The sequence below is a fragment of the Podospora pseudopauciseta genome, chromosome 6 (genome assembly GCF_035222475.1).
Source record: "Podospora pseudopauciseta strain CBS 411.78 chromosome 6, whole genome shotgun sequence".
Taxonomy (NCBI): domain Eukaryota; kingdom Fungi; phylum Ascomycota; class Sordariomycetes; order Sordariales; family Podosporaceae; genus Podospora; species Podospora pseudopauciseta.
The window spans coordinates 4,044,166-4,070,736 of record NC_085895.1 but is presented as its reverse complement, the minus strand read 5'-3'; the positions used below and the strand labels follow the sequence as shown (position 1 = coordinate 4,070,736).

The 26,571-nt window shown below is 53.1% G+C and overlaps 9 protein-coding genes across 9 annotated transcripts; 5 read left to right on the top strand and 4 right to left on the bottom strand.

Annotated features, from left to right (window-relative positions):
• Window positions 1-72: 72 nt before the first annotated feature.
• Window positions 73-2,066, bottom strand: QC763_610300 (uncharacterized protein). The gene is made up of 2 exons (XM_062914852.1): window positions 883-2,066; window positions 73-832 (listed from the first exon to the last, which is right to left on the bottom strand). Exons 1-2 carry the CDS (start codon window positions 1,912-1,914, stop codon window positions 122-124), a joined length of 1,743 nt encoding a protein of 580 aa, XP_062763619.1. The 5' UTR covers window positions 1,915-2,066; the 3' UTR covers window positions 73-121.
• Window positions 2,067-3,524: 1,458 nt separating this feature from the next.
• QC763_610290 (uncharacterized protein) lies at window positions 3,525-5,267 on the top strand (the record flags this gene model as incomplete). Its single annotated transcript, XM_062914851.1, has 3 exons — window positions 3,525-3,830; window positions 3,884-4,175; window positions 4,234-5,267. 3 exons carry the CDS (start codon window positions 3,525-3,527, stop codon window positions 5,265-5,267), a joined length of 1,632 nt encoding a protein of 543 aa, XP_062763618.1.
• A 205-nt stretch (window positions 5,268-5,472) lies between these two features.
• Window positions 5,473-7,771, bottom strand: QC763_610280 (uncharacterized protein). Its single transcript, XM_062914850.1, has 3 exons — window positions 7,303-7,771; window positions 5,922-7,210; window positions 5,473-5,850 (listed from the first exon to the last, which is right to left on the bottom strand). The coding sequence occupies exons 1-2, from the start codon at window positions 7,313-7,315 to the stop codon at window positions 5,928-5,930; spliced, it is 1,296 nt and encodes a 431-aa protein (XP_062763617.1). The 5' UTR covers window positions 7,316-7,771; the 3' UTR covers window positions 5,473-5,850; window positions 5,922-5,927.
• A 317-nt stretch (window positions 7,772-8,088) lies between these two features.
• On the bottom strand, window positions 8,089-10,254 carry QC763_610270 (uncharacterized protein). Its single transcript, XM_062914849.1, has 4 exons — window positions 8,757-10,254; window positions 8,588-8,694; window positions 8,413-8,529; window positions 8,089-8,351 (listed from the first exon to the last, which is right to left on the bottom strand). The coding sequence occupies exons 1-4, from the start codon at window positions 8,921-8,923 to the stop codon at window positions 8,215-8,217; spliced, it is 528 nt and encodes a 175-aa protein (XP_062763616.1). The 5' UTR covers window positions 8,924-10,254; the 3' UTR covers window positions 8,089-8,214.
• Window positions 10,255-14,903: 4,649 nt separating this feature from the next.
• QC763_610260 (uncharacterized protein) lies at window positions 14,904-17,726 on the top strand. The gene is given in 3 exon segments (XM_062914848.1): window positions 14,904-15,641; window positions 15,655-16,112; window positions 16,240-17,726. 2 exon segments carry the CDS (start codon window positions 16,061-16,063, stop codon window positions 17,379-17,381), a joined length of 1,194 nt encoding a protein of 397 aa, XP_062763615.1. The 5' UTR covers window positions 14,904-15,641; window positions 15,655-16,060; the 3' UTR covers window positions 17,382-17,726.
• Window positions 17,727-18,074: 348 nt separating this feature from the next.
• Window positions 18,075-21,562, top strand: SEC27 (Coatomer subunit beta'; the record flags this gene model as incomplete). The annotated part of the gene is made up of 9 exons (XM_062914847.1): window positions 18,075-18,401; window positions 18,634-18,675; window positions 18,753-18,798; window positions 18,858-18,999; window positions 19,065-19,255; window positions 19,309-19,508; window positions 19,562-19,687; window positions 19,743-20,560; window positions 20,614-21,562. The coding sequence occupies exons 2-9, from the start codon at window positions 18,634-18,636 to the stop codon at window positions 21,560-21,562; spliced, it is 2,514 nt and encodes an 837-aa protein (XP_062763614.1). The 5' UTR covers window positions 18,075-18,401.
• An 831-nt stretch (window positions 21,563-22,393) lies between these two features.
• On the top strand, window positions 22,394-23,906 carry QC763_610240 (uncharacterized protein; the record flags this gene model as incomplete). The annotated part of the gene is made up of 3 exons (XM_062914846.1): window positions 22,394-22,596; window positions 22,754-22,895; window positions 22,950-23,906. 3 exons carry the CDS (start codon window positions 22,394-22,396, stop codon window positions 23,904-23,906), a joined length of 1,302 nt encoding a protein of 433 aa, XP_062763613.1.
• Window positions 23,907-24,088: 182 nt separating this feature from the next.
• On the bottom strand, window positions 24,089-25,035 carry QC763_610230 (uncharacterized protein). The gene is made up of 2 exons (XM_062914845.1): window positions 24,877-25,035; window positions 24,089-24,812 (listed from the first exon to the last, which is right to left on the bottom strand). The coding sequence occupies exons 1-2, from the start codon at window positions 24,972-24,974 to the stop codon at window positions 24,206-24,208; spliced, it is 705 nt and encodes a 234-aa protein (XP_062763612.1). The 5' UTR covers window positions 24,975-25,035; the 3' UTR covers window positions 24,089-24,205.
• A 298-nt stretch (window positions 25,036-25,333) lies between these two features.
• PMU1 (putative phosphoglycerate mutase pmu1) lies at window positions 25,334-26,529 on the top strand (the record flags this gene model as incomplete). Its single annotated transcript, XM_062914844.1, has 3 exons — window positions 25,334-25,588; window positions 25,648-25,869; window positions 25,936-26,529. 3 exons carry the CDS (start codon window positions 25,334-25,336, stop codon window positions 26,527-26,529), a joined length of 1,071 nt encoding a protein of 356 aa, XP_062763611.1.
• Window positions 26,530-26,571: the final 42 nt, after the last annotated feature.

Below are 26,571 nucleotides of genomic sequence, written 5' to 3'. Positions count from 1 at the left end.
CTAGACATAGATTAGTAACACACGTGTCCGATAAAAAAGCTGGACAATGGATGTAAAAGTTACTATAAGCTATGCGAGCCACTGAAATGGTTCCCCTATACTTCCTTGTACCCAACTGCTTCTACAGCTTCACTAACCTAACATAACATTTCTTGGGAACACGAGCAATACCCTCCAAGCCACCATATCCAGAGAGCTCTGGTGGTGTTCTCTCCAATTGAAATGTCCACACCAACATGGCAATGATCACCTTCATCTCCATGTGCGCCAACCTCCTGCCCCAGCATGTTCTAGGCCCAAGACCAAACACCAGCTGAGGCCCAGCTGCGCCATCAAAGTCGACATCATCAGCCGTGACACCTGTTCCATCTGTCTTCCTCACCAGCCAACGCTCGGGATCGAATCTTGCCAGGTCCTGCCTCTCATCCCAAGAGTCGTTAGCCCGTTTAGATAACCTGGATGTATCGCTTCGCTTTGCTTCATCCACTGGGAAAGAAGGCGACAAAAAGCCTGGGCCGTTCGACATAAAGAAGACCTGCGTTCCCTTCTTGATCGGACACCCCAAAACGGTGGTGTCAACCACGGCTTCACGGGTAACTGGCACGGCATTGATGCGAAGCATTTCTTCAATGATGGCGTCCAAGTAGGGCAGTTTGGCGTGGCGGATCTCTTCAAAGGTAAACAGCCTGCCTTCTTGGTGGGCCGCAGATAGTGTTGAGTGCAACACAGATCTCAGCTTGGACTGAATCGTGGGGTCATCGGTGAGATACTTGGTAAGCCACATCATGGCACCAGACGTGGTGTGGTGACCTCCGACAATATCTCCAAATAGCTTTCCTACTATTAGCTCAAGTCAAAGAAGGACACAAGGGGGTAGCAAACCTCATCTCTGAAAACTTGGCTCTCAAAATCAGGTTCTCTTCCCTCCTTTTCTGCCCGAGCAGCTTCTCTCATCAGCATATGCTCCACACCCGTTTCGATCTTGCCCTGTTGAAAGTTCTTGATTCCGATGGCAACCTGGGCCTTCATCGCCTTTTCCTTGTCATCAAAAATCTTTTTGTACCACCCCTGCTGCGACCACCACCATGTCTGTAGCTTCGGCATGATCGCATTGATCGTCTTCTCCACAATCTCTGGCGCTTCATACACCGACTTCAAAAAGTCCACAATCTCACCGAGCGGAAAGTCGACCGGCTCATCAACCGACACTGGAATAACCAGGCTCTCCTCCGTCAACCCTCCCACTACCTTGACCTGCTCCCCAACAGCCGTATCAACCCAGTTCCTCCCAAACGCAAACTCCAACATACAATCCAGCGAAGCATACTCAAAGTCCTTCTTCACACTGAACGGCCTCCCCCTCGCCAGTCTCACCTTCATCTCAAACAACATCATCAGCTCCGACCCCTTGTTGTAAATCGCCGGCCCGACGTGCCCATTCAGAAACGTGCTCGTCATCAAATCCTGTATCAGCTGCCTGTTCGCCCTGAATTTGTGATCGGTCATGTAAATACCGTGGAACGCGCCCATGCAGGCCATGCCATCCGATAAAAAGCTCGACTTGTCAAACTCCTTGTGACGCCGCGTGAGGATATCGCGCGACTCGCGAAAGTCGGAGAGCAACACCCAGGGTTGGCAGAAGGGTTTGATGAAGATTTGGCAGATGGGAGAGTTCATCTTGCGGACTTGCTTGGCGCACCAGACGCGGAACTCGCCCGTTTGGCTTACTTCTGCTATCATCTCGGGGACGTCGCCGAGGAGGGATTTGGCAGCGGAGGGATTGTAGGCTATGCCGGGGATGGGTTTGGGGAGGAGGTACTGGTAGAGGGCGAATAGCAGAATTGGGACGGTCGCCAAAGCGATGAGGTAGCGGTGTGGGGAGTCATCTTCGAAGAGGGAGGTGAGACGATCCATTGTGTCGACGGTGAAGTTGGTGATGTCTGGCTTGTCGTGAAGTTGGAGGAGTAGTGCTGTCCCGGGTACCCGTCAGTAGCAAGCAGATCCGGGCGCGCACATCGTGTCTTTCCTGAAGACCCCTCTTCCACCCCTCTTCCAAGACTCTGGGCACATCGTCTAGTAAGACGGCGCAACTCGCAGCGCTGTCGTCAACCGCCAAGGTGTGACCACGATCGGATCTGCGCTTCGGCCCGTGGCAGTTCGGGCCGAGAGAACACAGGCACAACGGCTTTGATTGCCCCCCCCAGACCCCCTGTTCTCAGCCCTACCCGAAAGTCAAGCCGAAGCCAAGCCAAAGCCATCTTTTCGGCCGAAGGGTACCAGGCCCCTTGCACTTGCATCGGCCGAAGCAATCCTGCAGCCACAAAGCGACATCCAATGGACACGCTTGTTGTTATCGCCGATGCTCTTCGTATCGAGCATGCTTGGACGATCACTTTCTTTGATGTACCTTGTACCCCTGATTGCAGACAGATTCCGCTCAGGAAAACAGCAGGAAAGATAAGTGATCGGACTCAGACTTGACTTGATGGGATTGGCTCACGACATTGACGCGTGTGACAGCGGCAGCATGAAGGTAGACCATGTCAACGTCTGCCTTCGGACTCAGTTCCTCGGCTTGTGATCACCCGGGCTGAGCGTGCACAATCCCTGCCCAGGTAACTTTGAATGCCCTTGTTGGCCTGCAGTAATACGGAACAGAAGCTCCGTGACGTTCGCTATCAGAGCCAGACGATTGGCCAAGTTCCATGGAAAGCTCTTCTGTCGAATACTCTCGAAGGGTGCTATGTTTGGAAGGTGGATAGGACGGAGGATCCATGGTCCCAGAAGCGTCCCAGAGGGAATCAGGATCCGCGTTGGTCGGCTCCCCGGCTCAGTCACCGGATGTCCCATAGAACTCAAGTTCATCTGATAGGTTACCGAGCAGGAGAACGTATCATCTTACCCACCCTTCGCCTGACAGAGGAGCTGAGCTCAGATGTAGCAATGAGGCTTGTTCCTGCATCGCCTAACCATATCCAGCTACCAGCCTGCTGGTATCATGTCGATCTGACCAGAAGGAATCACAGACCGTCCTGTTTTCGTCCACCAGGAGGCGTCTCTCGCTTAGAGCCACCAAACTTGATAGGTTGGAACTTTCAATATTGAACCACATCGCTTGCCCGGCGAAGGCGTGAGGCATTCACTAGCCTGGTCCTGACGGATAGATGTGAGCCTTTTTCTTACATGCTACCAACGCTTGTGGCGTCCAACGAGGACAGGGTAAGAGGGAAATGGTGTGCTCGGCTTCACGCCTTTCCACTCTGAGCTCAGTTGAGTTCGGTTTGTGTAGAGCTGGGGGTGGTAGACAGTGAGCCCATTTCACCCTTCAAATACCAGCATCGGAACCCGTAGGTTTGGAGGATGAAGTAGTTGGCCATCTAGCCTTGATTAACTCCTCCGTCTTATGCACGAACGGTGCACTGCAGATCGGATTCTCGTTGTTTGTGTCCTCCCACGTTTTCCCCACGCGCGCCAAGGCCTGCTTTAAGTCGTATTTACCTCCACACTCGGTAGATCCTTTCGATATGAGAGGTCTTGTCTCACTTGCTTGGGGCAGGCTTGCCACCGCCCTGTTGCTGGTGTTTGTCCACCTCAACTTGGCAGCTGCCCTTTCAGTCCCCAGGTATTCCGAACTTGAGGCTCGAACTCGGGCCGACTTGGACGCCAATACTGTGAGAAGGGAGCTCGGAAGCCGTCTTTCACCCGGCACGCTCATCTTCGGACCTAGCGATGGGAAGTTCCCTGCTACCACAGCAAGATGGAACACATTTGCCCCCCCACAGATCCAGGTTGTTGTTCAACCTGCAAGCGAAGCAGATGTGGCCAAGATTGTGAGTTTCAAGCTATCAAGGAGGTTTCTTTGTTAGGTAATGGTTGCTAACAGGGAGACCAGGTGCAATACTGCAATGCCAACGGCATCGATTTTCTGGCCACTAATGGCGGCCACGGGAATAGTGCCAGTTTGGGAACCTTCACTGGCGTTCAAATTAGCATGGCATTGCTGAGAACCATTACCATCCAGCCGAATAAAAAGTCTGCTTGGTTCCAAGGTGGTGTCTACGGCGGCTTGGTCACCAAATACCTGTGGGAACGGGGTTTTGTCACAACCACCGGTTCCTGCGATTGCGTCGGTCTCCTTGGGGCTGCGTTGGGGGGCGGTCATGGAAGACATGAAGGTGAGCTTGTCAGATTCCGCTCCTCTACATGAGATTTTGAGCTGACAAATAACCCCAGGCCTCTACGGCATGGTGGTAGACAACCTCCTCCAGCTCAACGTCGTCCTCGGCGACGGCAGAGCCATCCGCGTCAGCCCGACAAGCAATTCAGACCTCCTCTGGGGCATGAAAGGCGCCGGCCACAACTTTGGCATCGTCACCTCCTTCGAACTCAACATCTTCCCCCGCGGCCCCGACACCTGGCACTACCACAACTACATCTGGACCGGCGCCCAGCTCGAAAGAGTCTTCACCTCCCTCAACCGCCTCCACAACAACGGCTCAACACCGGTAAACATGGCCCTCAATTTCGGCTTCTTCTTCATGAACACCACCGTATCCACCACCGACCCGATCCTCTCCTGGACATTCGCCTACCGCGGCCCGGCCAACGAAGCAGAGGCCCTCCTGGCCGAATTCAACGCCATCCCATCAGTCTACAACGAGCAAGGCGACGTGCCCTACAGCGGCGTCTCCAAAGTCCAAGGCAACGCCGAAGATGACTTCATCTGCCAAAAAGGCAACAAGCGCATCACCACCACCGCCGGCCTCCAAGTCTACAACCTCACCGCCGAGCGGCTCATCTACAACGGCTTCCGCGCCCGCGCCATTTCCCATCCTACCCTAGCCGCCGGCGCGGGCATCCTTCACGAGGGGTACTCTACCGCCGGTGTAGGCGCCAGGAACCCGGCTGATGCCGCGTACCCCTTCCGGTCTGACCACCATCTGATGCTCTTCAACGGTGTCGTCCCGCCAAACGATCCTGTTCTCGAGGAACTGGCGTGGGAGTGGGCGAATGAGGTGAAGGATATGTGGAATGCGGGGCAGCCGACGCGGACGGAAAACAACTATGTCAACTATGCCAATGGGTACGAGGACTTGGAGACGGTGTACGGGCGAGAGCCGTGGAGATTGGCGAGGTTGAGGGCGCTGAAGCAAAAGTATGATCCGCAGAACAAGTTTAGGTTTTACAACCCTATTGTCGAGCCGAGAGAGGGCAAGGGTAAGGGTAAAGGGAAAGGAAAGGGGAAGAGGAGGTGGTTTCAGGGGTAAGATGTGAACAGGAACAGCGGGGGTAAATAGGGGTAAGAGGGGATCTAATAACAAGGAAGCTGTACATTACCGTTTTATTTTGTCTGCTATCAGGTAGTCTCATCATTTTTTTTCACCCATTAGAAGCTGCTGACCTACCCTTAACACATGTGATAAACCAGGCTCTACCAATAGTCTCTCCCTTTCTAACCGACAATGTAAATTGTAAAGTACCCAAGCTACCTCCATAAATTATGGTCGTGCAGTAAACGAGTGTTATAGACCCAGATGAAGAGAACAAAATCCAGCAGATGCCGAGTACACGAAGCGAAAAACCCAACCCAATGCCCAGTGACCAACCTGCTGTATGCACGCTTGCTTGCATGAACCCCACGATACCCAAACTCCACGCTTCCATTACTCATCACTCCATTTCTCACCACAAGCCCCATTCGTCCCACCAACCTAATGCAATCCCCTCAAGCCCCCGTTTTTCCGACATTGCCAGAATAGACGTAAATGCATATATACTAGTGTTTATACACATAGCCAGTCGTAAACCTTCAAGATCAACTAATTAAGGCATTGGAAGTATCACCACCACCTAGATAAACAATGATTGTTAGCACCAGCCATGCTCTCTGCGATGATCTTTATAGACTTCGCGGAACGTACCTGTTTCTAACGTGCGGCAGCATTTCCCTGTTGGTGCCTCTGGAACCGCCTAAACGACCAGAAGGCTGCCATAAAGCCCCAGTTTCTGCGCGTGTTCTCGTAAGGGTACAAGAACGGGCGCGGGGTGATGGTTTGGAAGTGCCAGTCATCACCGGCGTCGTCCTGGAGAAATAGGCGTGTGTCCAAGTATAAACCCCTCAGCTCATCAATGTCCTGCTGCGTCACCTTGGCTGTGCTCCAATCAGCGGGGTAACTCATAATGCTATCGGGGTTGCGGCGGCCGTAGGTAAACGAGCGGCATTCTGCTGACTCCGGGGCAAACTCGTGCCTCAGACCCAAGATATGGCCAACCTCGTGGGCGAGAACCTGCACCTGGCTTCCGATGTGCCTCTTGCGGAAAGCCAGGGCGTAGATGTGAAGAGTGCGTGTGTTGCGGGATCCCCTGTTGGGGAAGAAGGCGCTTGCAAGGACGTTGGCTTCGTCTGCGCAGACGGGATCCTTGTAGACCACGCGGAAGTGGGCCTTGGTGTTGCGGGTCACCTCCTCAAAGGTGACGGGAACATCTGCAAACTGGTCGATGGCCTGGGCGAGGTTGCTCGCTGCAAGGGCTGCGTCCTCGGGATGGGGAAACGTCTCGGCACAAATGACATAGCGGAGCTTTGTCCCGGTAGCCCAGCGTGGTACTTGGTGTCCTGGCAGGCCAATCTGGGCTCGGAACGCGCCGTCGCTGCCGTGCCCTTGGGTCACGCAATGGAGGGGTGCATCTGGCAAGGCGGAGAGATTATTGGCTGCATGGGTGGACAAGACCCTGCCAAGCATCACCAAAAAAGCGATGGACGGGATCAGCAACACCTTGCTGCATGCCTTTTCGTTGAAGAGAACGGCAAAAAAGATGACAGCGGTGGATGTCAACAATATAGCCTCGGTACGGCCGGCCAGGGGGCTGTTCTCTATAGCTAGGTGGCGCACAGCAGATTCGTCCTCATCATCAAGCTCCAAGCCGGCAGAGTAGTCCCCAGGTGGGCAGGGCCCCGCTCCACCGGCTGCATGTCCCACCTCTTGTTCAATCCGAGTCTTCTTGTCGGCGATGGTATCCAGACCCTTCAACTTGCGGCGACTATATTTACGGTGTTTCTTCTCGGTTTCGATTACCTGTGTTCCAATGGGATCGACGGTGGGGACGGTGAGGGCAGTTGAGGGCTCGGCGAGGGTGCGTGTACGGATGGTGGACGTTTCGCTTTCGTCCGACGATGACGCTCTGCCTGTCGAGCGGTCCGAGACCGACAAGTCTAACGCAGGCAATAAAGTTAGCAAGCTGGCTACCCGAAAGTTGGAATGATGCGGTGGTCCACAAGTGTCTGCGCGCGCCCGTTAAACTCACCAGAAGCGGCCATCAGACGAAACCTGGGGCTCGAGAGCGCTACTACGAGCGCTCTCGAATTACGGGGTGGTTTGGGCAATCAAGCAAATTGAAGGCCGTACGAAGAGCGTTCAAGAAGACTGTAAGTGGGAAAAGGAAATGTTGTGTAAAAGAGATAACTAGAATAGAATATGCTGGGAGCGAGGATGGAAATGGGGATTTGATGGTTTGGTTTGGTTGAAGAGTACGGCGAAGCGAAAGTCGACGAGGGAACGAGCAACTGCGTCACTGGGCTTGTCTTGTTGTTGCACCACCTCCTGGACCGGCGAGCTCTCCGATACACACAGGTACCTTTCACCCCTATCTTATCACGATCAATGGGAGAAGTCGTTCTTCTGATTGGTGTTGATGGCTCAGCTCTGCCGGGCTCTGGGGTCTTGGCTGTAGCTCAAGGTAGCTTATCTCTTTCCCCTGGGGCTACTGCATAGCCCTCGCTGCGGCACAATCGTCCATTGGATCACGCATTTCTTCAAGACTTGCTGTTCTTCAGTCTGGGAGAAATGCCTACACAGACACATGAATTGATATCCTACCTGCCTGCCTTGGAATCGCACGACAACCTCCGATATGGTGTCAACAAGGTACTATCTCATGACAACAGCAACAGCAAGGAGAAGCCAATGGAAGCACAAAGGGGAAAGCCTAAAAATTCAGGTTTGAACAGCAGAAGCCCAGGTCACGCGGACATCAAGGGGTTGCTCACCGAAATCCCCAGCTGAATTTTACGTTTCGCGGCCAGTTTCTACGCATCCTTGATGCTCTGTATTCGAAAGAAATTTTACCGGTTATGCTTTACATTTTCAACCATCTGCCTTTACTCGCACAGGTATGTCACCTCAACCTACCCGACAACGAGAGAACTGTCGACACTCTTCATGGAGCCGTCGCGTTGACCAGCGGCCAGTTGATGCCCTTATCCTTTGCGCCAGTGTTACCGAGCCCCGCGCAGGTATACAAGCCGACAGCGTTGTTGGGGGTAGCGCGCATGTACACCAGATCGACGCATTGTTCTGTTTGGTCATCAGCCTCTGTCTTGGATTCCTTTTCTGGTCAAGGAGAAAGGTTGCCTACGGGGCTGGGGTGAGTCCTCCAACGCGATGCGGCCATCTGCCATGACGTTCCACTTCTGCGCCGGCTCGGTAGCGGAGCACTCCTTCAGGGTGAGCGTACCCATATCTCTCCAGTTACCTGTTTCTCGATATCAGTTTTGCTCTCTCTCTTGTGGGCAGACTCTCTCGACACGCACTCTTTGCACCGGCATCCAGGCAGAGGTTGGTTTCGGCCAATTGGATCCTAACACCGGTACCATCCTTGAGATACCACTGTTGTTCAGGCTTGTCATTCCTGATCTGACTATGGCAGGGAGATTTGGTTAACTTCCGGTGTTTTCTAAGGCGGGGGTTGGAAACACTGACACGACAACACCCGTACCAGCTTTCGCCGGCAACGGTGCCTTTGGTACAATAACGAACTTGGCGTCGACCGCCGAGGTGATGTACACCTTGCGATACCCTTCTGGTACCACGACCTGTCCTAGGCCTGTTGCGGCCAACGCTAGAACGAGGAACGAAGTCGAGAACATGGCGACTAGACAAATGCTTTTCCAGATGCGACAACCCCAAAAGTCCGGAATCCAGGATCAGCCAGCACAGTCATCTTCCCTCCTTTATACCCAGGTGCCTCATCACTGCACCCCAGCCTCGGAAGCAGCCGGTCCCATATTACGTCGCCCTCTGATTCAACTCTATGCCACGGCTCATCAATAACAAGCCATGAGCTGGCCCATCGCGCCATCGGCAGATGTGAGAGACCACAAGATGCACCAATCCCCCGGCCGGTCAGGCGTCGCCTCCCATGCCCATATATTATCGTGGGGTAATGCGGCGTAATCAGCCTGGAGGGGGTAAAACCAATCTCCATTCCAATTGAATTAAGCCTTTCTCGGGAGGGGAACAAGCCTTCGGTAGAAGGCGCCACGTTGTTGTGGTCCATGGTTTCGGATAAATGCCCAGGCTGGGGATTATCCTTAGTGCTGTTGTAGAGGATTGTGAGGAAGTGAGCCATGTCCGGCACAGCCAGGTAGTTAGCAATTTGAGAAGAATCAATAGTCCAATGCCCGCCTGGTTGAGATCAACTCTGATCCCCAGACCTTCCATTCATGCGCTCCCTGGCCCATCAGTCGGTGTCGTGTGTTGGCAAACAAGACTCACCCGTTGTCTTTGAGCATTGGTCCATTCTGTTTTTCTATAATATCACTTTTACACAATGGATTCGCGAGAAACTTTGTTTCTTCATTTCGAATCTTCGTACAATGAGGTTGCTTATCATGGATTAGTGGTCAATCTGGCATGGGAGCATTTTTGGGTAGGTGGACCTATCCTCCATCAATGAATAGTACATTTAAATTGCTTCATGTATGGGATCCATGGGCCCAGTGTAGGTTGATGGATACGAGAGAGGAGTGTTAAGTTTGGAGATACCGACACGGTGGCTTCCTGAGTACCTGTGTATATGTGACTCCGTCCCCATTCAACGGACCTGTTCCTTCTCCATTAGTCAATATTGATCTTATAGCCACGGCCTCTTCCTCGTCACAAGCTCTGTCTCAGATGACGAACAACGTGAAACCATGTTACGAGGGCACATGCAACAAGGGAGGGGCTATAAGCACCTAGCGAGGAATCACGAGAGACAATCGACATTGTCATTTATTACCAAAGTTTAGATGGCCGTCAGAATGAAGAGTTCGCAGCTCCTATCTAGAAGGGGTTTGCAAATATTGTCGACACCTCGAGAAAGGTGTTGTGGGTACAACGCTTGATTTGGCTCACCATCCTCTTCGAAAAGGATCATCTTTTAGTTATGCCGTCTCAGACAGGTGTTTCGATGTTGCGACTTTGGTGATGCTCGATATATGCATCCTAGATGGTCAAGTGTAAGGTTTATTCTACCTTGAGTTGGCATCAATGCTAGTCTATATCCTTCATAGTCAACCCAAACAAGCTTTGATCACCTACTTCCGCCTCTTCTACCAACCTCATCCCCACCACGCCGCCATCGATCTTCAAGACGACCTGCTCCGAGATCCGCCAACACATCCTTGCAGCCAAGTCCGAACCCCAGGGATAATCACCCGTCAATGAAACCCCAACCCGACTCACCTACCTATTTAAACGCTTCCAACACTTCCTATCAATATCATGAAATTTGACACCAAAACTTCCCAATATCAAAAGGTGGTATTTCCCCCCTCGAGCCCCTCATACCCCACGAGACCAGCAAGTCACTGCCACGCTGACTGTGCAATATTGCTTACATTATCTTACCTGCTTCACATGTCTACCACGGCTGAGCACGGCGGGCTTGTGATCTCTCACATTCATTATTGACAGCACTCGATCAATCGAGATGGGTTTCATCTTCTTGACCGTTTGACCCCCACGTTGCACTCAAATGATTCCATCTCCAGCCCCATTTCGTTTTTCATACATTTCCAACTCGGTTGTTTGTTCGCTTTTATCTGTGGAGCATGTGAACCACAATAAACGGAAATACCTTATCACCTTCTCCCACCCATGTAAGCACCAACAGACAAATCACACAGCCCTCATGTAGGTATGTAAGCTCATCGGATCAAGAAAACAATGAATAAGAACAAAACACCTGTTCCCAAGCCAGCCTGTGGTCAGAAAAGGGAGACACGGTGCCGTCCTACCCGTCCGTTTCCACCAGGAGCAATTGTATTGCCAAGTCGCCTGCAAAAGAGCGAATAGCGAAGCACGAAACAATTGCAGAAAACGGTGAAGCGGATCTCGTGGCTAAGAAAAAGAGCCAAGCAAGCCAAGCACAAGATCCTTGGCGTCTTGGTTTGTGTGTGTTCTTCTTGTTGGATCCCAAAGGTGAGGGCATTGGTCGGGACATTCCCGCCGCAGCGGCTTTAATAACTGTTTGGTGTTAGCGAGGCGCGAATAATATATATATGCCCACACACCATGCATCGGCAGTACACATAATATGCCTCGGAGCAGCGAAATGCTCCAAATGTGGTTGGGTGATGAGGGATGGCTCCCTGTTCATCAAGACCCTGATGTACGTGGGTAGCTAGCTAACCGTGTAACTATCTTCAAGAAGGTCGTTTCACATCATGCCAACGCCGCGACATGCTTAAGCCGATGGGGCTCTTGGTTGGACCATCCAAATGGTGTTATGGATCCTCATGTTTCCCCACGATTTTGAAGTGCATAGAAAGCACTTTAGGTATAACCCTGTACTTCGACCGTGTGAGTGATAGCATGAATCAACTTTAGTCATACCGCTTCTCATCACTACGAGGCATGATTGACTGCCTCACCACCCCATCGAGGAGCGGGCATACACAGGGCAACTGCTATACGAATTGGCGAGCAAGTGAGTGAATAGTGATGGAACAGTGGTAGGAAGCCAGGTACAACCCATTGGCTTGGTACCAAGCAGAGACATTAAAGCACTCCACACTATGCGTGGATGGATGCCGAAAAAGGGAACCTTCGTCATTGTGGTTCGATTTTCCGTGGAGCCGCTCACACCTTTGGCAGATTGATCCACTCCTATCAAGATTGTGCTGATCAACATCAGGGCGTCGAGCACGTGGGTGCCATGACTGAACGGTGTTGTTGGCCCGTTTGTAAATGCTTCGAGCAACGTCGTCAGCAGTTACATGTGGGTGGATGGAGGTTTTTCAAGGGCCGCGTAACTGTTTGCAGTGCTGGTGGGATGAACCATGATTCCTAGATGCCTGGAAGTCGAGGAGGCTTCATATCGCAATACTATCTCTGGGATCACCACGATTTCGTGTTATGGCGGTCTAGACAAGCTATCGACCGAGGTGGATTGATCCTCAGATCAACAGCCAGGATACGCAGCTTGTTGTCAACAAAAATGGACGCAGCACAGCCACAAGAAAAAGATATCGCCGGCGTACAAGGATGGTTCCGTGTTATCCGTTTTCCCAGATACCGGCCGCCGCTGTGTGGCATGCGAGTCCGACGACAACGGCCTGACCCCTGCGCCGAAACCCTGCCGCCCCCGGGACCGGCGGAGAATGATACGTGGCGGGCCGACTCGCCGTATCATCTCATCAATGGCACTACACCGACATTGATCGACTTGAGAGTGAGGTCGCCTGTCACCATGAGAGAGCTATCCACGGCTCGTCAGACCAGAACCTTGATTCATGCGGGCTGACGATACCCTGTTGATGCGGGAGGGAGAGGGTGGAACTTGTGATGGGGGAAAACGGTAGCATGTGTTTGATGATCGGGACAAAAGGGAGGGTGCCAACGTCGGGACGATGCCTGTTCTGAGTTGACGATAAACAGCCGAGGAAGATGCCGCTGACCTCGCACTGTCGACGGCCGAACCGATGGTGATAGATCAAAAGTTGTCCTACGCGACGCGGGGTAACGACCTCTGTGACGGCTCACAGCAGGGGACGAACATATGCCGCAGACGAAATCAGATGATTTTTCTGCAGCACAAGGAATATTAGGAAGAGATCTTCAAGTCCCTGCACCGGTGCCAGCTTTGGCGTGCTTGAGGCAGGATGGGAGTTCGAGGAATTCCCATGATTGGCCTCAATGGGCAAGAGAAACCCACAGTGCGGAGCAGAGGAAGCCGGCCAAGAGCAAGGGACTTTGCCGGGTCTTGAGAAATCAAGATAGCTTTCCGCCAGACACCACAGTGTAGTGTAGCAACTGGAACCCCCAGACCCTTAGATTGACATTGTTTACCGGCGGCACGATGGGGCACATATTTCCCTCAAGATCATCAAACTTGTAGACAGCAATGGGATGATAGGACGGGGATGGACCGAAGATAGTGCCGAAAATAAAGACGAACAGGAGAGCCAGTTTTGCGGTGGCCACTTGGCACCTGTCGGTTCCAGGGATTGGCTTCGGTCCTGCCTATTTTAATGACAGAAGTCAGAAATGCATTCATGTGTGAAAAAGCATGGCGGCTGTCTGGGCGAGTCGGGGCCACATGTGAAGAGTTCTGACATGATGTTGGCCCGAAGCTGTCGACAAAGGACGTATCAAAATAGCAGAAACGAACCGCCCAATGCCGTGGGCCATGAAACGGCCACCAGGGAACCCAGGACCTGCTGATCGGCCAGGAACGGAACCAGGGGAGAACAAGGTTGTGCGAATTCGCGTAGGCTTTTGATGGACCGTGAAATAGCGATGATTGAACTGATTGAACTGATTGAACAGCGATGTTGGGCTCAGCGCCCGGTAATGATTTGGAGTCAGTCTGTGGTGTGTCGTGTCTGTCAACCACGGTCCACGAAAGAGAAACCAACAACCCGCAAAGTCCCGCAAACCCTGAACCCTGCCGAGACCTCCTATCGATAAGATAGGTCCACCAGTGTCGTCATAGGTGGGTCGGATGGGGAGGTGGATTGGGCTCCGCACCCAGCAATCGCGCGTGGGGCACTGAAGAAAAAAAAGGGTCCATGTCCTCTTTGTTTCTTTGGGTTGTTCTTTGTCTTCGATCGATCCCAGGGCTGGGATTCCGTCAGACCTTCTCCCACGTCAGCCACGGTGACGTTGTGACTCCGTTACAATCTGGGTGGATGGCGGAGATTATGGCCTTTTCAACTACGGTCCGTTTGGAAACCAGGCTGGGCCGGACAGAAAGCCAACTGTTCACCGTTCCATTCGAAGAATTGGGCTCTGGGCAGTGGCGTCGGATGCAGGCCTCGCATCATCATTATCAGCGTGCGTAGACTCACACTGTAGAGAGATCAACAATCGCTGTGGGCGCTTCGACGTCACCGCGCTGATTTCGGTCCCACGATCGACATCAAACCAGGAGAAAGAGAAGGCAGAAGGGGACGAAGTTACAATACAACATGACGAAAGTCTGGTCAGCATCGTGGCATCATAGCGAATCGCCGTTTAGAGGTGAAGGAATGATGTCGAGGTCGAGTTCTGCAAGAGACTTCTTCCAACGGTTGAACTGAACCCTTGTAACCGGAGAATAGCACACATTGAGCCTCAAGTACTGCCATCCGAAACAATTAAACGAGCGATTTCATCGTGGCACCACCCGGGACTGCAAGTGTTCGTTTCCCCAAAGGGCCGCTTACAGCAGCCCTGAAGGCCCGGACCAGTTATGGAGCGAGATCGACAACGGCTTTTGCAGCTCTCGGCGCTTGGTGTTCAGCACAGGAGCAGGGTGGTTGATGGACCCTGGATGTTACCCCTCATCGAGAATCCTGATTACACAGCAGGCCAGGACCCTTTTGCCCTGGCAGCAGTGAAAATGGCTTCCGGCTGAGGACCCCGCCCACAAAAATTGAGACATGAGAATAGGTTAGCTCATATTATATTGCGAGCTGCACCTTAAAGAATAGCCATTGGCCTGTTAATACGCCTTTCAGGATAATGAAGAGGCCTTAATAAATATTTCAAATGCCTTTTGATTTACTTTCGAGGCATAGTTTATAACATCACATGGGTCAGCTTACTTTTGCTGTGTTAATTATTGTGTGGGCAGGGTGCTGAGGTAGAGCTTAGATCTCAACACCGTGACGGTCGACAACAAACACAGCAGGAGGTGTGACGACAACCTCCTCCGTGACCGGCGCCGAAGGATGACAGGTAGAGAGCCGGAAGCAAGAAATGGTCGGACTGTAAGTATGAGTATTATCATAGATGCAGATTACCTGCGTGGTGCTCGCATGCGTTGCATGTTGGGGAGGCGCCATGTCTCGGGAGCTGCGGCGGTGTTTGGGACACCGAGATTCTGCTCATGATACCCGACCTAGCTAAGATTTGACATCGAGCTCAATAGTAGTGATGTTCGTCATCGAGCTGGCGCTTCCCTGGCCCCGAAGTCTCTTTACGTCTTTCGTGGGCCATGGTGACCAGTGAGTGGGATTAAGCGTAGAGCTGCTGTTAGTTTCGCCTTTCTGCTATGGATGTTTTCAATCGCAGTAGGTAGATAATTAAAGCAAAGCAAAGCAGATGGGTCGCCTGCTGGTCAACGACTGGTCAACAGGTCACAGCATGCAAGAATGCTTACCTACTTTATTTTTTGATGAAGCAGCGTTTTGGTCGTGGCGGGCAAAACGGAAGAGCGGGAATTGAACGTGGTGCAGCGCCGCCCCTCGTCACAGGCAGAGTGGGGGCACCTTGTTTTGGGACGGTGGGGAGCTGCAGGCCTGCCACCCGGGCTGCACCCTGCCCTCTCCGTCCTTCCGTTTAGCGACCGCAAGCCACACAGCCGTCACTGTGGACCCACCGATCAATGATGCCCTTGTTCCTTCACCAGCACTCTCTGAAGAGGTAGGTTGACGGATCCAAGGCCCATGGGCCCTGGGGCCCCAAAGGGAAACCACAAGCTTCAGGTCCACAAAAGCCCACCGACGCTTTCTATCTCACGATAGTATAAAGCAAATGGTCTTTCCTCGTTGTGCCAAACCGTCCCTCCCCATCTTCCCCATAGCATCCAGCAATCCATCGACATCATCTGCAGATCCTCTCTCCACAACATAAAGTCTCCGACACTTCAACTTCAACCCTTTAAACTTGACATCACCTCGCCGTATCATCCAACTTTTTATTTCCACCTTTGATCTAAACCTTGTTGATCTTTGCATCCCCGCTGCCCTGATCACTCTTCCCTCTCCACTCACTCGTACTACTTTTTCACCACATACATACACATATCCGTAAACATGGAGAGAAATACCCCCAAGAAGGCTGTCCACTTTGGCGCCGGAAACATTGGTAAGTGGCGTCCCCTCCCTATTCCCGATCCCGAACCGGTCCAGTGTCTATCCCGTGGCCTTTCCGTGGCCTTCCCGTGTTCAACGGTGCCGCCGTCATAGACCGGTTGCTAACGTTGCTGGTGTAGGCCGTGGCTTTGTTGCTTGCTTCCTCCACGAATCGGGGTATGAAGTCATCTTTGCCGAGGTCAACGATGCCACCGTCAGCAAGCTCAACACCCACAAGAGCTACAAGGTGATCGAGGTTGGCGCTGAGGGCACCACCGAGAAGACCATCACCAACTACCGGGCCATCAACTCGAGGTCAAATGAGGCGGCTTTGGTCGAGGAGATCGCGACGGCCGACGTTGTCACCTGCTCCGTCGGCCCTAACATCCTCAAGTTCCTCGCCCCAGTAATTGCCAAGGGTCTCGCCGCCCGCTCAACGGATCTGACTCCCGCCGCTGTCATTGCCTGCGAGAACGCCATCGGCGCCACCGACACTCTTGCCGAGTTCATCAAGTCTCCCGAGAACACCAACCCCGCTCTCCTCGAGGATTACGACAAGCGTGCGACCTTTGCCAACTCGGCCATTGACCGCATCGTCCCGGCCCAAGACCCCGATGCCGGCCTCGATGTGAAGCTTGAGAAGTTCTATGAGTGGGTTGTCGAGAAGACCCCGTTCAAGGAATGGGCCGTCCCAGACATTAAGGGCATCAAGTGGGTCGACAACCTCCAGCCCTTCATTGAGCGCAAGCTGTACACTGTCAATACTGGCCACGCCACTGCTGCCTACTACGGCTACACTCGCCGCAAGAGCACCGTGTACGACGCCCTACAAGACAAGGACATCCGGGACGAGGTCAAGAACGCTCTTAAGGAGACGGCTGACCTCATCACCGAGAAGCACGGCATCGACGAGGAGGAGCAGAAGCAGTACGTCGACAAGATTGTTAGGCGCATCAGCAACCCCCACTTGGAGGATGCGGTTGAGCGTGTGGGTCGTGCCCCGCTCCGGAAGCTGAGCCGAAAAGAGCGGTTCATCGGCCCCGCTGCCGAGCTCGCGGAAAACGGCAAGGATTGCTCAGCCCTACTTGATGCTGCTGAGATGGCATTCCGCTTCCAGAACGTCGAGGGCGACGACGAGTCGTTTGAGCTTGCCAAAATCATGGAGGAGAAGAAGCCTGAAGAGGTTGTCCAGGAAGTTTGCGGTTTGCAGCCAAGTGAAAAGCTCTACCCTCAGGTGGTCGACATTGTCAAGCGTGTCCAGGCCGATTCGAATGAGGAGTAAGGTCGTGCTGTGTTGAATTTCGGTTCGTTCTTTGTCATTTGACGGCGTTGATGGTCAAGGCTCCTTGATGGGATAAAGCAAAGGGTTCATTTAGCGTCGGAAAGGGAACATCGCGGAGTCGATCCCGGGACACATGGACACGGCGTTTGGTATTTTTTCTGGCATTGGTTGATGATGATACGTGTTATAACAAAGTATGCTTCTTAGAGCGGGTTGGTGTTTTAATTGGGAGTTTCGGTTACTAGACAAGTAAGAGCTAGCATATCTTGGAGAAATGTCGAAGACTTAGTTTTGTACTTGACTTGCTGTTTGTTCACTTGCTGTCTTGCGTCTTCGCGTTCTGTGAGCTAGCTAGATATGTAATGTTAAATGGTCCATACCACGGTAGTGTAGCGTACCTATCCGCAGTGTCCCCCGTTGGATTACATGGCCAAAAATTGCGGCGATTGAAAATGGCCGGCTGGGCATAATTGAAGCTATCGTGAACTGCCGAGTTAATTTGATGAGGAGCAGCTGCAGTCAAGAACTCAGGCCAGCTGGAGACCTTGGCATTTCATTGACCGCGAACGTGGTCTGTGCGCTTTTAGCCTGGAATTTTAGGTTGCAAACTGTTCCCCAGATGGACTGGAGCACGAACCTGAACCTTACCTAATATTGGAGCCCACCCACTTGCAGCTGCTGCTGAGACCACATCGGCGAAATTGCGTCCAGAACCTCTCGATACGTGGCCGGCAACTTAAACAACGACGGCATCCATTCCCCCCCTTATCGCTGGCTTCCCACACTCTGTGGCAGTGACATCTGGCCCGACCATCTTCCAGCCAGATTTATTTACACGACTGCCGTCGCCTGACGTATAATTGACGAACTGCTGCCTCCTTGTGACGATTTCGAGATTCCCCTTTTGCGGTCAAGCAGCGTGAACCGATCCACCCCGCCGAACAAGCTCCCCCGAGCTCTCGAGCCGCTCCTTTCTCAAACATCCCACACCGAGACTCGAGATAATACACATTGCCCAACATGAGGTTGGACGTCAAGGCAAGTCGCACATTTGCTTTCGCTCCCTTGAATGCCGGGTTGTGTCACCCATGATCTGGCCACAAGCTCCAGGTCCCCCTGCGTACAATCCGCTGTCTTGCACCACGACTGGCGGCTGCTCACGACGCTCTCATGCTCGTCCAGCCTCTGATCCCTTGGCAATTTTTTCTTGCCATACTTGTGGTTGAGTGTCTCGTTCATTACACCGGCTAACATGTCTCTAAACATACAGCGCCAACTCTTTGCTCGCTCTGAGGTTCGTGATCTCCCTCCAGCCCTGGCCATGGGGGGCCGGCGCGCAACCGCCATGTTGCTGACATAGTTTGCCGACAGCGTGTCAAAGGCATCGACTTCCATCCGACAGAGCCATGGATCTTGAGTATGCCCTCGCGCGACCTCCGCTCGAGACGACACGAGACTGACCCCTATTTCGAACAGCTACCCTCTATAGCGGCCATGTCTACATTTGGTCGTACGAGACGCAACAGGTCGTCAAGACCTTCGAGCTTACCGATGTTCCAGTGCGCGCTGGCCGCTTCGTTGCGCGAAAGAACTGGATTGTCTGTGGTTCCGATGATTTGTATGGCATACCCGAGGTTGCGTGGGTGGTGTGGTGTAGGGCAGAGAGCTGACCGAGGACGACAGCCAAATTCGGGTATACAACTACAACACCAGCGAGAAGATCACAACCTTTGAGGCGCATCCCGACTACATCCGTGCGATCGCCGTTCACCCAACACAGCCCTTTGTTCTCACGGCCAGTGATGACATGACAATCAAGCTCTGGGACTGGGAGAAGGGGTGGAAAAACGTCAGGGTGTTCGAGGGCAACTCGCGTAGGTTCTGGGAGCCAATTATGAAGCCGACAGAATGACTGACGTGCTTTCAGACTATGTCATGTCCCTCGCCATCAACCCGAAAGACACCAACACCTTCGCCTCGGCCTGCTTGGACAGGACGGTCAAGATCTGGAGCTTGGGTTCCTCCACACCAAACTTCCAACTTGAAGCCCACGAGACCAAGGGTGTCAACCATGTCGACTACTACCCTCACAGCGACAAGCCCTACCTTCTTACCACCTCAGATGACGTAGGTTTGGATGTCCTTGGGTACTGGACAATCTTACTGACGAGCTGCTATAGCGCACGGTGAAAGTGTGGGATTACACCACCAAGAGTTTGATTGCGACGCTTGAGGGCCACACAAATAACGTTTCTTTTGCGTGCTACCATCCCGAGCTTCCAATCATCATTTCTGGTTCCGAAGATGTAGGTTTATTGGATGAGATCTCTCGCTTGATCAGATGCTGATACCAACTTGCAGGGCACCGTGAGGATATGGAACGCCAACACCTACCGTCATGAGCAAACCCTCAACTATGGGCTTGAGAGAGCTTGGTGTGTGGCCTACCAGAAGGGCAAGCAGGGCATCGCGGTTGGTTTCGATGATGGATCCGTGGTGATTAAACTTGGCAGGGAAGAACCGGCGGTGTCCATGGATGGGTCTGGAAAGATTATCTGGGCCAGACACAACGAGGTCGTTTCCGCCGTTATCAAGGCGGGCGACGCGACCAAGGATAACGAGCCAATCACCTTCTCCACCAAGGAGCTAGGCAACGCCGAAATCTACCCTCAGGCTTTGCTTCACTCACCCAACGGCCGTTTCGCCGCCATTTGCGGCGACGGCGAGTACATCATCTACACTGCCCTGGCGTGGCGCAACAAGGCTTTCGGTTCGGCTCTCGACTTCGTCTGGGCCTCCAAGGAGAACTCGAACGACTTTGCGATCCGCGAATCGCCAACCAGCATCAAGGTGTTCAAGAACTTCCAGGAAAAGAAGGGCGGTCTCGACGTGCCGTTTGCTGCCGACGGGCTCACTGGTGGCGTGTTGCTCGGTGTCAAGGGCCAGGGTGGTATTTCGTTCTTTGACTGGCAAACGGGTGGTCTTGTCCGACGCATCGAGGTTGAGCCTAGGCAGGTCTACTGGAGCGAAAGTGGTGAGCTCGTTGCTCTGGCTTGCGAGGACTCTTGCTATGTTCTCAGATTTTCCCGTGAGAACTACAACGAGGCTGTGCAGTCCGGCAAGGTCGAGGAGGATGGCGTCGAGGAGGCCTTCGATGTCATTACTGACATTAGCGAAAGGTATGTGTCAATCGGCTTGTACACTTTCCACAACATTACTAACAAGACCACAGCATCCGATCGGCCGAATGGCTGGGTGATGTCCTCATCTACACGAATGGCACCAATAGGCTGAACTACCTTGTGGGTGACCAGACCTACACCGTGTCTCACTTCGACAAGCCCATGTATATTCTTGGGTACCTCCAGCGTGACAGCCGCGTTTACCTGACCGACAAGGACCTCTCCGTCACATCCTTCGCCCTCTCTCTCCCAGTCCTTGAGTATCAAACCTTGGTGCTCCGTCAGGACATGGAGACGGCGGCCGAACTCCTCCCCAGCATCCCCCAAGACCAACTCAACAAAATAGCCCGCTTCCTCGAGGGACAGGGTCACAAGGAGTTGGCGCTTGAAGTGGCTACGGATCCTGAGCACAAGTTTGACCTCGCCCTTGCCCTGAATCAACTGGATGTTGCGGTTGAACTGGCCAGACAGTCTGACTCGGACCACAAGTGGAAGACTTTGGGCGACGCCGGTCTCGCCGCCTGGGATATCCCTCTTGCCACCGAGTGTTTCGTCAACTCCAAGGATCTCGGCTCCTTGTTGCTGGTCTACAGCTCCACGTCGGACCGTGAAGGTCTCGCCAAGCTGGCGGAGCAGGCGTCGGCTGCGGGTGCTCACAACATTGCTTTCAGCAGCAAGTGGCTCCTGGGCGATGTGCCCGGGTGTGTCGAGATCCTCACCAAGACAAACCGTCACGCCGAGGCAGTGCTCTTTGCACAGACATACAAGCCAAGTCTTGCCCCTGCCATTGTAGTTGAGTGGAAGGACAAGCTGGAGAAGAACAAGAAGGGACGCGTGGCCAAGTCTCTCGGTGTCCCAGTGGAGGATGAGGAGCTCTTCCCAGAATGGGAGGAGTGGCTCAGACTGGAGAAGGAGGGTCCTGTTATTGCCGAGGAAGAGGTTGCAGAGGAGGAAGCGGAGGAGGAAGACGACGAGGAAGAGAGTGCGGATGAAGAGTAGAGGGCAGACAGGGGGTTTGTGATTATTGGCGTCAGTGGGGGGCTATTGAGAACCAAAAAAGCTTCTTGTCGTCGGCAATGGAATGTGAGGGCTGGTTGCCTCGGGCTAGAATATGGTCATGGATGTTGTGTCATTGGTGCTTGTTATCTTTGGTAGCTGCCTCTGTCAAGCGAAGTGATTGGAATCTGATACATTGGCCCAGCCCCCTTTTTGCTTCTGTTTTGTTTTGTTGGTTGCGGCGTGCTTCAAAGCGAGAAGCGATGTGAGGCAGTGAGCATTTACGGAGTTACCTGTCAGCAATCACATTTTGGTCCGAGCTCCGGCTGGTGCGGGACAGCGGCGTAGGTGAGTCGGGAGCCAACGAGGACGCTGCGATTCCAGCGCTTGGTGGGGCTTCTGCGGGCGCGCGTGGGCAATTCATTTCCTATTTCTCGGCCTGTTCGGCGAGTTGGGACTCCGGACCTGCGACAGGAATCGGAAGCATTTTCTGGTCCCTTTTGTCATCCTCTTCAATCTTGGTTTAAACTAGTCCACCCGTCATCTCACGCTCTCTGTGTATTGACCTCGATCATCTTTTTTGGGGGGGGAGGCTAAACGTCGTTACTTCCAGGTTGTCATCGACTTGACTCTGCGCGCGCGAACCGTTCTCACCTAAGCCAGGACAAGCACCCCGCATTTTTGCATTTGCGCGCTGCTGCTTCTGCTGCTGTTGCTGCGCCGTTGGTATTCGTGATCGAAAAATTCTGTGGAATTCTGTCACCATTGTCAGCGAGGCAGTCTCAGGTATAAACATATTTTATCGGGGTTACTTGAGAGACAAAAGAAAACACAATGGCGGGCTCACCAGTGGAACAAGTCCCTTCTGCCACGGCCACCACCGGCGGAGACGAGTTCGGGTACCCTCATGGACATTTCGGACACTTGACCGCCGAGCAGGAGAAGGCGCTGCAGGATTTCAAGATCTTCTTGGGGGAGAAGGGGTTGTATACACATGCGCCTGGGGAGAAGCCGTCGCATGAGGATTGGACTTTGCTGTGAGACTTTTTTTTTTTTTTTTTTTTTTTTTTTTTTATAGTTTTCGTCTTATTTCTCTTGGTTATGATGTCACATATGGGGGTGGAGAGCACCGCAGTGCAAAGCGGTGCAGGTACGGAGTGTTGAGGGGCGCACGGCTAATGCACGGTTTGACAGACGATTTCTGCGGGCGAGGAGGTGGATTGTGGAGGATGCGTATAAGCAGTTCAAGGATACCGAGGACTGGCGCAAGGCGAACCAGTTGGAGGTGCTGTATGACACGATTGATGTGGAGGCGTACGAGGAGACGAGGAGCTTGGTAAGTCCTCTGTGTATGAACAATCAGGAAGCGCACTCTGACAGCCAGTAACAGTACCCCCAATGGACGGGCAGACGAGACAGGCGCGGCATCCCGATTTACCTCTTCCAGATCCGCCATCTCGACGGTAAGACGGTCGCCAACTACGAGAAGAAGGCCGAGTCGACGAGCGCCAGTCTGGCAAAGACTGATGGGTCAACACCCGAGAAGCTCCTCAGGCTGTTTGCCCTGTACGAGAACCTCACCCGATTTGCGCAGCCCCTCTGCTCGGCCATGAAAGACCGCGACAACGCCGAGACCCCCATCACGCTCAGCACCAACATCGTTGACGTCTCCCAGGTATCGCTGCGCATGTTCTGGAACCTAAAGTCACACATGCAGGCCGCCTCGACACTCGCCACAGCCCACTACCCCGAGACCCTCGACCGCATCTTCATCATCGGCGCCCCTTACTTCTTTAGCACAGTCTGGGGCTGGATCAAGAGGTGGTTCGACCCCATCACCGTCTCCAAGATCTTCATCCTCTCCGCGGCAGAAGTCAAGACCGAGCTGGAAAGATTCATGGAGCCGAGAAACATCCCCAAGGCGTACGGCGGCGAGCTGGAATTCGAATTCTTTGACCGGCCAAACATCGACCCCAGGATAAAAGAGGCGATCACCTGGGAAAAGGGGCACACCGACTTCCCCAGGGGGCCAGCTTATTGGGTCCCGTCCGAGGATGGCAACACGCTCGAGTTGTATGCGGTCGGCAGACAGGACGGAAAGCAAAGAAGAGAAAAGATTTGCAGCATTCCGTCGCCGTTTCCCAAGGTGGAAGAGCCGGCGGCGGCCGTTGCTGGTGTGAAGGAGCAGGAGGCCAAGATCGAGGCTGCGATGGAGGGCGTCAAGGCGCTGTCGGTCTCTTCGTCGGATGACAAGCCGTCTACGGCGGAGATTTCGGAAAAGGTTGCCGCCGCTGCGGTGCCTGATGCGGTTGCGGAGGAGCAGAAGCCGGCTGCGGTCAAGGCTTAGAAGGTTGCATTGCATGGTGTTTGTTGCCGGTGTTGTGTTTCTGGCTAAGGGTAGAACATTGCGGGCTTTTTTCCACCTTGTGCTTGTCTTGGGATTTGGGCTCTTGAGCGCGCGGAGTTTGATACCTTTCCTTTTTCTTCCGTTGATGGCATATGTTTTGGGTGTAGCAATAGAAATGCAGCTCTTTTTTGGGGGTCCAGTGCGCTGTGTGTATATCATATCAGCATAAATAGCCGTAGTATTCTTCTTTCAGTAACAAAACACCCCGACGCCACGCTTTATCCATGACAAATGCATAGTTACCATCTCCCTCCAGCATATGAACCGCTACCGCCAGCAGTAGCTGGAACAATACCCTTTCTCTCCCTCCAAAGCTGTATCCCCTTTTCCAGCTCCTCCCAGCACAGCCCTTGCCTGCCAACAAGCTTCATCGTCACTCCTACGCTCTCCACCTCGAAATTAGGCCTCTCGTCATCAAAAAACAGCATATCCTCGTACCGCACCCCCGTCCGTTTGGCAATCACCTCGAAATGCCGTAGTTTTGAGCTCTCATAAATCTCCAGCCCTCCGCCCCCGCCTGTTGTAAAGACATCAATCACCTTTTTCGGCTGCCCTCGTATCTCCGTCTCGGGTAATCGTAGTGATTTGAGCACTTCACGACATAGATCGCCGACTGGGGATTTAGACGCGACAGCCAGGCGGATGTTGCATTGTGGGGAGGAGAGGAGGCGGAGGATGGCGGGGGCGTCGGGGAAGAGGGAGAAGTGCTCGCCGTTTCGGTCGGATAGTACAAAGGGGGAGAGGGAGCGGATGGGGGGCGAGATGTGGATGTCTGAGTAGAAGGGCCAGAGCGTGTAGTCTAGGTCGAGAACGATGAGGGCCGGGAGGGGGAGGGAGTCGGTCAACCTGGGAATGGAAGATTGATTAGTAGATGAGGATATATCGATTATGGAAGAGTAAAAGTACGTACCAGGAGGGCGTGGTAGTTGGCGCCGAGGATGATCCGGCGCTGTTTGTGGAGCCAGTGTCCGAGGTTGGAGCTTTGGATAGTTTCTTTGTTTTGGCCATTTGTTGAGGATTCCGGTGGCTTGAGTTTGCTGGTAATAGTAAGGCACGATGGTGTTCAGTGGAATGGGGACCGAGCGATGACGCTGTGATCCCAGGATGGCGGTTCCCCGTCAACAGCTTGGACCCCACCCTGGGCGTTCCTCAGGTTTGGTTCAGTTGTAGGGTTAGGGTCCTTCGCAGGTGACATCACATCAATTTTCACTTCAAACCATCAAGCCATCAAGCCATGAATTTTAAGTAGGGCTTACGCACATGTAGAAATCTCGACAGAATATGAGCCAATATGGCTGTGTGATGTTTTCCCTCTGCATTCCCAACATCAGACAGCATCGCCATCTGCAACACCCAAGACTTCGCACATGTTCACAATGATTGGACAGCATGCTACGGGCGCGGGGCATTGGTCAGCCTGGTCCATGCTCAAGCTGCTTCTCCTGACGTCCTTCCCTACACTCTCATTGACTGCCCCACCATCTGTCTCTCATCCGATCGCTTCATCTGAACCTGAATCTATGAAATCCTTGGCAGCACTGAAGACCATGGCACCCAAATATCGATTCACAGCCGTTCCCGGCTACTTCAAAATGGAAGGCCGCGGCCCGAGGAATGAGGTGGTATGTCTCTTGATCTCTTGGGTCTCATTGAGCATGACATGATTGCTTACAATCATCAGCCTACGATGCCGGGTATGGGTCTAATTGATCAACCCTACCCCACCGACGAGGCTTTCGACCCCCAACGCTCAAAACAGCCATGGGAGAGGTTTGTCAATCTCCTCAACTCGTGGAATGAAAGCGAGAAAGGAAAAGCGGCCTATAAACTCATATATGTCACCCGCCACGGCCAGGGCTACCACAATGCCAAAGAGTCTGATGTCGGCTCAGCCGAGTGGGAGGTGAGAAGCAACCACTGTTGGCCAATTTATCTCATAATGCTAACCAACGTCCAAACCCTTGACTAGACAAGATGGGTAATGCTCAATGGAGACGACAACTCGACCTGGTTCGACTCCCACCTCACCCTAGAAGGCATCCGTCAAGCCATGACCATGAACGCCTTTTGGCAGGATGCCGCAACCACGCTCAAACTGCCTCTTCCCAGGCGCTACTACGCCAGCCCTCTTGCCCGCTGTCTCGAGACTTGCAAGCTCTCATTTGAAGGCATCGAGTTACCTCCCGGTCAGGAGAAACCACCCTTCAAGCCCATCATCAAGGAGTTGCTTAGGGAAAGACTACATTTTCACACGTGTGATCGCCGCCGTAATGGCACCTGGATCAGGGAGAATTTTCCCGAGTTTGAGTTTGAGGAGGGGTTTGTGGATGAGGATGTATACTGGAAGACGGAGGGGAGAGAGACGCTCCAGGAGCATGCCGCACGTACGATGGCTTTGCTTGAGGATGTATTTGAGCATGAGGATGAGCAGATTATCAGCTTTTCGACTCATTCGGGGACGATAGCTGCGCTGATCAAGGCGACGAGGCATGAGGATTTCTTTGTTGAGCCAGGGAATGTGGTGCCATTTTTGATCAAGGGGGAGATTATTCAGCCTAACTGAGGGCAGGTCGGGGATTACTAGAGTATCCCGATATAGAGTTGG

Coding starts and splice junctions, on each gene's coding strand:
- QC763_610300 (XM_062914852.1), bottom strand. CDS start 1,914: ATGGATCGTCTCACCTCCCTCTTCGAAGATGACTCCCCACACCGCTAC. Junction 833..882: donor GCCAAGTTTTCAGAGATGAG/GTTTGCTACCCC, acceptor ATAGTAGGAAAG/CTATTTGGAGATATTGTCGG.
- QC763_610270 (XM_062914849.1), bottom strand. CDS start 8,923: ATGTTCTCGACTTCGTTCCTCGTTCTAGCGTTGGCCGCAACAGGCCTA. Junction 8,695..8,756: donor GCTGGTACGGGTGTTGTCGT/GTCAGTGTTTCC, acceptor TCCCTGCCATAG/TCAGATCAGGAATGACAAGC. Junction 8,352..8,412: donor GGAGGACTCACCCCAGCCCC/GTAGGCAACCTT, acceptor ATGACCAAACAG/AACAATGCGTCGATCTGGTG.
- QC763_610260 (XM_062914848.1), top strand. CDS start 16,061: ATGGAGAGAAATACCCCCAAGAAGGCTGTCCACTTTGGCGCCGGAAAC. Junction 16,113..16,239: donor CTTTGGCGCCGGAAACATTG/GTAAGTGGCGTC, acceptor TTGCTGGTGTAG/GCCGTGGCTTTGTTGCTTGC.
- QC763_610230 (XM_062914845.1), bottom strand. CDS start 24,974: ATGGCCAAAACAAAGAAACTATCCAAAGCTCCAACCTCGGACACTGGC. Junction 24,813..24,876: donor CCAACTACCACGCCCTCCTG/GTACGTACTTTT, acceptor TTCCATTCCCAG/GTTGACCGACTCCCTCCCCC.